The sequence below is a fragment of the Sitodiplosis mosellana genome, unplaced genomic scaffold (assembly GCF_009176505.1).
Source record: "Sitodiplosis mosellana isolate CC-2019 unplaced genomic scaffold, AAFC_SMos_1.0 Smas_scaffold_6197, whole genome shotgun sequence".
Taxonomy (NCBI): Eukaryota; Metazoa; Arthropoda; class Insecta; order Diptera; family Cecidomyiidae; genus Sitodiplosis; species Sitodiplosis mosellana.
Genome location: NW_022601438.1, coordinates 4,976,037 through 4,983,578, shown reverse-complemented (window position 1 = coordinate 4,983,578; position 7,542 = coordinate 4,976,037). Strand labels below are relative to the sequence as shown.

At 35.3% G+C, this 7,542-nt stretch overlaps 2 protein-coding genes across 2 annotated transcripts; both read left to right on the top strand.

Annotated features, from left to right (window-relative positions):
- Positions 1 to 110: 110 nt before the first annotated feature.
- Positions 111 to 1,905, top strand: LOC129577170 (mesencephalic astrocyte-derived neurotrophic factor homolog). The gene is made up of 6 exons (XM_055463753.1): positions 111 to 229; positions 382 to 426; positions 603 to 722; positions 828 to 952; positions 1,055 to 1,196; positions 1,416 to 1,905. The coding sequence occupies exons 3-6, from the start codon at positions 641 to 643 to the stop codon at positions 1,592 to 1,594; spliced, it is 528 nt and encodes a 175-aa protein (XP_055319728.1). The 5' UTR covers positions 111 to 229; positions 382 to 426; positions 603 to 640; the 3' UTR covers positions 1,595 to 1,905.
- A 1,167-nt stretch (positions 1,906 to 3,072) lies between these two features.
- LOC129577138 (DET1- and DDB1-associated protein 1) lies at positions 3,073 to 5,115 on the top strand. Its single transcript, XM_055463628.1, has 4 exons — positions 3,073 to 3,289; positions 3,562 to 3,700; positions 3,863 to 3,924; positions 4,122 to 5,115. Exons 1-4 carry the CDS (start codon positions 3,287 to 3,289, stop codon positions 4,209 to 4,211), a joined length of 294 nt encoding a protein of 97 aa, XP_055319603.1. The 5' UTR covers positions 3,073 to 3,286; the 3' UTR covers positions 4,212 to 5,115.
- Positions 5,116 to 7,542: the final 2,427 nt, after the last annotated feature.

The following is a 7,542-nucleotide window of genomic DNA, read 5'->3' as shown; positions in this document are numbered from 1 at the left end:
ATCAAATCGCGTCGCCCAATCAGAATTGTCCAGGTTTTGTTTTCTAAATTGTCAACGCAAACCATACCATTTCGCGTTGGCTCAGCCAGAAAAGCATTACGTGTATGTCAATTTTACTCATACTACATATAGACTGAATAGAACTGGCTACCGCGCTACTACATTGTACACGCACCAAATATAAGCATCATCATCATTGTCCGCTATACACCGTATTTATTGAGCTCTAGTAATTCTCTGCTTCATATTTTTTTGTTCATTTTTCTGTTCGGTTCGGTTCCATTCTGTGTGAAACATTGAACGAATTCCTTTCGTTTCAATTCTATTCAATCAATATCTATTAAACATTTTGCAATTTCGATTCGTTATCAATATTTTCAGTGTAAATTTGGACACATCATACACGACAACCGTTTTTTCAAATTAGTAAGTGCATTTTGGTAAAACATCATTCGAATTTCAACAGTGGCTGTAACCTAACTTTGTCCCGTTTGCAATTAATTGGTTCTACGGAGAAATTTATCAATGAAAATCAATTCAAATTACCCAACGGAGATTATTTGATATTAATTGAGGTTTTCTTTTGTTATCCAACGTTACAGGTTAACACACATAAATTATTTAACAAAAAAAAAGAAATATGATGAAACAATACATTTTTGGGATGGCATTGCTGTCGCTAATTTGTTTCGGCGCAGCATTTAAAGAAGAAGACTGCGAAGGTAAGATTCAAGTTGATCGTTTGTTCGCTCGATGAATTGTCAATTTTGCTCGAAATTTTTTTTAATCATAATTCACGTTTTGGTTTCCTCTTTTTCCATCCACAGTTTGCGTAGCCACAATTAGAGAATTCAACGCAACATTGACAGAAGACATCAGATCAAATCCAATGAAAATTGAGGAAGCATTCAAACAATACTGTACCACTGCCAAATCAAAACAACAGAGACTGGTAAGTGAACAGTTTTAAGCATAGTGTACACGGAATCTGGCCTGTGTGGAATGTGTTTAACCATGTGTGAAAATGAACTAATGTATCATCCTTCGATTGCAGTGTTACTACTTGGGCGGTTTGGAAATATCAGCAACCGGAATTTTGGGTGAGATGTCAAAACCATTGAGTTCGCATGTGCCACCGCTCAGAGTGTGTGAAAAACTGAAGAGATTGGACGCTCAAATTTGTGATCTGCGTTTCGGTATGCATTTGCTCATTTTATATATGAATTTTCCAAATTCACTTTCATTCATGATATAAGAAGAAATGGTTCTGGTACAGTTACATAAAAGAAATTGTTCGATTATTGATTCTGGCACGAGAACGATAATCATGATATGCAAGAGAATTTGAACTAATCTTCAATTGAATTTCCGACAAACTTGTCTAATCCGCCCATTTTTTGTTGCATCACATATAGAAAAACAAATCGATTTGTCAGCCGTGGATTTGAAGAAGCTCAAGGTGCGCGATCTCAAGAAGATTCTCAACGATTGGGACGAGATTTGTGATGGTTGTCTTGAGAAGACAGACTATATTCGCAGAATAGAAGAATTGAAACCAAAATATTACAAAGAAACAGCGAAGACAGAGTTGTAGAGCAATTTTTTTTATACACAAGATTGATATTTATAATAGACATTTCTTGGTGTTGTTCAGCCGAAAAGGGCCAAACCCCTCTAAATCATTTCCATCAAATTAATTTGAACAAAACAATAGAGAGAAAAAAAAACATTCAACCAAAAAAAGAAAAATGAGACACCAGCCAACGCATCCAGAACTGCTAAATCAGGTTATTAACATAAAAAACAAAACAAAAAGAAAATGTATTTAAGAAGAAAGAAGAAAAGGTTATGAAAAGAACTAGCAAATAAATGAAAATAACAAATACAATCAATTATTTATAAAGACGAATTTCCTTTGATATCTCAAAAGAACACACACACAAAATTTGAGAAAAACAATAGTGGCGAAATTGTGTAAAGTGTGCCGAAAACTATGAAATTTCAATAATAAATGCTTTGATTATTTAATGGGTTTGCGGCAAATTGTCACACATTGTTGCTACTTGTGGATGGTAATGAACACGTCAGCCTTTCGTTCAACGAAACGTGGTAACGCATATCAAGGTCATTGGCCTACTTTGTAAATCAAGCACGCCAATTTTCTTATTTGGTTCATATGTATCGAAAGCCGTCGAAAGCACACCCAGGAAATGCAACCACTATTCAGGTGGAAATACGGCGTCGCACGTGATGGTGCCTGGCAAAAGTACAGGGACGAATATATTAAAGCCAGCCGCAATACTATATTGCGATTGCATAAGATTCAACTTTTATTTCAGTCAAACGATCCACGTCAGTGTCAAAAATGGTAACTGAGACCTATAATAATCGGTTGCTGCAATTATGCCAACTTTTGTTTACATTGGTGAATATCAAGCGGCTCGGTTCTTTTATCAGATGATTTTACGTGTTTGAACAATAGCAGCTGGAATTTTCTTTCTGATAAGCTTTGCTTGATCGCGCTATTGCGATAGAGGTGCAAAAAGAGTATCGCGACATTAGTCATAAAATCTGACTTTGCATCGAACTGCCAGATTTATAGAGCGCATTTGATTGTTTTCTAACGAAATTTTACTTTTAATTGAGTCAAATGCTGACTTTACTCATCAGACATTCAAAATTATTCCACTTTCAAACGTTCATAGCGAATAAAGATGTTTGAATGTTGATGCAAGTTTCCAGCAAAGTCGAGAAGTTTTACGGTCAAAAACGTGTTAAAGCTTTCGATGAGCTCGACTTTGAGGGGTTTTTTCCATCGAACACAGGTTTTGAGGAAGAATTTACAAAAACAACCATCGGAATTTAGATTTATGGACATTTTTCTACAATTACATCTTTGCGAACTATTTACTGTAATCCGCACTACAATCGGAACTATTTGAAAAGGAAACAAAACTCTTCAAAATAATAAAAAAAAAACTTTTGAAGTAATCTTCATGCCAACATTTTTGGTATTCTACCAACGCCATCTGGCGTACCTTGTGAACACTTTGCGATTGTCACGTTTGTTTTCATTCCACACAAGTCTCTTGACACTTGATGTCATCATATTGTGTATGATGAATTTTCTATAAAAAAAAAGATTATTTTTCACAGTGACTAAAGTCGACCAGAGAGAGTGAAGAGAGAACAATCAGAAAACAAAAAAAAACGAACGAAATTGACGGAATTGTGACAAAAAAGAACCAATACAATATCACGGAATCATAGCAAACATACATTCAAAATGGTGAGTGGGATTGTGCTTTGAAATCCGAACCAATAAAAAAAACACGCACACACAACAACTGGGGTAAATGCGAAATAAAAAGAAAGGCTGGAAATATGTGCTTTTTTTTGGTTCATCGACAATCGATTGACATTGAAAATTGTGATCATAAAATCGAAACGTTCACTTAAACGCTGCCACATGTCCAGCCAATTTAATAAAATTTATTGAAAATAATAAGCATAAAATATGAATGAAATTGTCTAAAGTTCTCCATTTGCGTTCGTTTACAGTCGATCAACGAATTTCTGAAGAATCTTCCCAGTCACAATGAGAAAAATTTTGCACTTTTCAATACAGAAAATGGTATTCGAACGTCATCACGTCGGCCCTCAGTGTATTTACCAACAGTAGATATTCCATCAGAACAAAGTAAGTGTGACTATATCCCATCACGTGTACATGCTAAATGCAATTGCCGGAAGAACAACACACATGAGATGTGATCGAACCGGGAACAATTCAAACTGATAACACAATTTCACATGTCGATAAGCCGTATTTGATTCGGTTTTTTTTCTCAATATTTTGCAGTAATTGTAACAGAGAAGAAAAATATTTTGCTGAGATATTTACACCAACAATGGGATAAAAAGGTGAGAGAAAACTCATTGACATGCAATTGCGTCTTAAGTTGGCATAAAGTGAAGAGGTGTCTGCGTGCGGATGGAATTCTATTATCATTTACCATCAATGAATTATTTTCATTTATTTGTCTACTCATAGTATTTTTGATGTTTTTTATTTCGATTTTATTCAATATTAAGATGTTCTTTCGTCGTTATTTTTGCAGGCCCCGGTGAAAAAGCGAGAGCATAGCAATGAAAATACTGGAGAAAATGCCCGAACAAAGCGGCCCCGAATGGAACGTGATCAAAATTGAGCGGTAGCTCAACATCAAATATTCACTTACACATACACACACACGAAATGATATCATTATTTAAATGCAGAGAAGAGAACCTATACACCAACACTCAACTGAATGCAGAATAAAAAAACCAGAAACACAATCAACACACATACAAACACAATAGTCATTATCATTTGTAACTAGATGTAAGATGAATGTAGATTGAGCTAAAATTCGCCTGTCTTGTGGTCAATGCTAGCCAATTGATCATGGGCAACACACACACACACATATATACACACACACCGAAAATCCGGATAAAACAAGGACAAGTTTTTTTTATTCTGGAGATAAATTTTCTTTTCGTCAACCCATTTTTTTTCTCTTCAATTTGTTTTATCTTCTTTTAACTGAACAAAACCGACTCATTGATCATCGCTTTGAATCGATCAATTCATGTAATATCCGTTTCATTGATAAATTCACATGAAAAACACAATCAAAGTGGAAAAATGCTTTTTTGAAGTCAGTTTTATTGATTCATTTTAACGCCGATGCAATTAGCAAATAAGTTAACATGTAGAAAAAAAAACAAAGAAAAGCAATGGATTTTCGTTTCAAACATATTATTTGATGTTTTTGTTTTTAAATTACCATTTAATTGAAAAAAGAAAATTTAACACGAAAGATGAATTGAAATTCCCTCATTTTTTTTCTCTCTCGCTTGTTTCATCTTTAATTTTAAGTTGATCGATTTCCATACGATTGATTGAAATTATACAAATTATATCGAAAACAAAACATATTTATTCTAATTAATAGAAATCATACGCATTCATTGACAGAGAATGAGTCTTTTTCGCATTTTTTTTTTTATTCTTTCAAAAGCATTTACATTGTTCAATGTTTTCCAAACAAATAAACAAAAAAGAAATACTAAAAATCAAGCCAAAATGCCAACATAATTTGCTATTTTACGTTGTCTTCATTTCGAATTGTTCCAAAACATCATCATTATTATATAACAAGAAAGATCTTATGATTTCGTTAAAGTTTTTTTTCTCGGAATAAAGCGAAGTGTTCAAGAAAGTATGGAAAATTTTGTCTTTTGTTGCATAGTTTCCAATTCAATGAATTTTCATCAGCACCAATTAAAGAATTTAAAAAAAAAATTGTGAAAATAATGGTCGTCAATTGTTGCACTGTGTGGTTAAAAGTTATACAAATCTTGTCGCATTTAGAAATTCAACAGAAAAATCAGAGGTAATTAAATGAAAAAAAATATAATTTTAACATTTAAAAAGCAGAAAGTAGTTGTAAATGGGCAGAACATATTCCAAAAACATGGAAAGGTAGTCAATCAAGGAATGGCATGAGCAATGTGAGTGCTCATCAATGAGGAAAATCCGTTTCCCCTGCAATGTGTGAGTGACGTGCGCTCGAGCACAAAATCACCTTTCAGCCTATAAATTTGGGAGAGAGAGCACGGCTAACAAAACGGATTTTACAAAAGAAACAAACACGTACGAGCATCTGTGCAAAAATATTTGTTATACGATGCGATGAGATGGGCTAAGCTGGGTAAGAGTCACAATTGATAAATTATTCTTGCGTTACAAAGAGAGACAGGAGTTGTGAATGTGGTTCGAGTGTAAATCACATCTAGCAGCTGCTGAATATGTTGCTTGCATTGATGCGATACGGGGGTATGTGCGAGCTACCTGTTGCTGTAGTCGGTTGTTTTGTAGTTGGCATTGGAGAGTAAGAGAAAAAGAGGAACAGAGAGAGGGAGCGAGAGAGAGAGAGAGAAACTTGATATCCAATATGAGAATCGACACATTTCCAGCGAACAATTTCGGCTATTGTCGGAATCGATGCTAACTGCCTGGCTGCATACAACACATACACACATCGAACATGACAACACACACACACACACACACAATATGCGAGATCCTTGTCTTGCTGTGTCTCTGTTTATTTTCGATGTCAAGTCGATGGTGAATTAAGCCAAGCGACAGCATTTTCCAGTGGGTGCACAAATTTAACGCAATCATATCGACACCGACTAAATTCACTTGCCGCTATGCCCGGTTGCCATTTCAATATGGGATGCTCAATATCGTTGCGTTGATTCTTCTTCGTTCTGTGTTTCGTTCATTTTACACATCACATCATTGAGACATTTATTATATATTATTTTTGAAGGTTATTTTAAGGCGCTTACGGTGGCAATTCAACGGATTCAAGTGCGGGCACGCTCAGTTGTTGTTGTTGTTGCTGCTGTTTTTTTTACCTTCAATTAATGAATTTCGATGTAGTATCCTGTTGAAATTGTGGGACCAACTGCGAATAAAATCAAATGAAAATAGCTCGAAGCAAATGAAGTAGACGATGCTGCTCTGTATGGGCTGGAATTTTCCGGTTTTTGACAATTATCACTGCTAGTCAATTTCGTCTATTTCGAAAACTTCAAAGCGATTGATTTTTTTTCTTTTTGGTTAGGCTGGGTGGGCATAATCAACGGGTGATAAAATCAATTGAACTATCTGTTGATAGACGAATGCTATAAATTTTCAGTGTAAATCGATAACGGAATATTTTTTATCGCACACCAAAAATAAACAATTAGCTTCGTACGGTTGGTCAGATGTGCCCCACCAACCATACGGCCAACTTAAAAATATATAATGATATGAGAAAAACCGATCGATTCATTTTCTTTTTTGGAAATTCATCAACATCGCTTCGGTGCGTGGCAATACTAAATTCAGTTCACTGGAATCCTAGTGCAGGTTCAACGGAATAGCAAAAATATGGCTCAAGGCTTTTCATTTGAATTCACAGATCGGGAAAAACAAATAATATAATTCAAAATCGGGAAAATCGCTTGATTCGCAGTGGATAATTTCTCTATTCTTACACACATTGAATATTTTGCTCAATCGCAACCAATGAACGTTCCAAGCATTCGCATGAGAAAGTCGAGAGCGAGAGAGGGCAAACGGCTTACTTTATCATACACATTTGTGGAAGCATATACAACGGTTATTTTGCTCACGCTCTGCCATAGATGAGTTAACAGTAAATATAAACGCACACAGCGAGCGATCGAGCGAGCGGCTGAGAGAGTGAATGTGAACTGTGCGAGTTGTCGAATCGGACACTACGTTCACGAAGGATAGATGCTAGATCAAAATAACTGTGTGTCACATTTACATGTCTGCCTCTCGCTGTAGATGTACATATATATATATATATTGCGAAAGATGGAAAATCGGTCTTTTTCCGTCGGCAAGAGCTATACTACTGAGGAGACACTCTATTCCATTGCACTGTGTGTATGGTGTGTCTAAGTTCG

Bases quoted from the DNA above. Each gene is read 5' to 3' on its own strand.
- LOC129577170 (XM_055463753.1), top strand. From the start codon at position 641: ATGATGAAACAATACATTTTTGGGATGGCATTGCTGTCGCTAATTTGT. The intron at 953-1,054 runs GTAAGTGAACAG...CTTCGATTGCAG, and splicing joins AATCAAAACAACAGAGACTG to TGTTACTACTTGGGCGGTTT. The intron at 1,197-1,415 runs GTATGCATTTGC...CATCACATATAG, and splicing joins AATTTGTGATCTGCGTTTCG to AAAAACAAATCGATTTGTCA.
- LOC129577138 (XM_055463628.1), top strand. The intron at 3,701-3,862 runs GTAAGTGTGACT...AATATTTTGCAG, and splicing joins AGATATTCCATCAGAACAAA to TAATTGTAACAGAGAAGAAA. The intron at 3,925-4,121 runs GTGAGAGAAAAC...TTATTTTTGCAG, and splicing joins ACCAACAATGGGATAAAAAG to GCCCCGGTGAAAAAGCGAGA.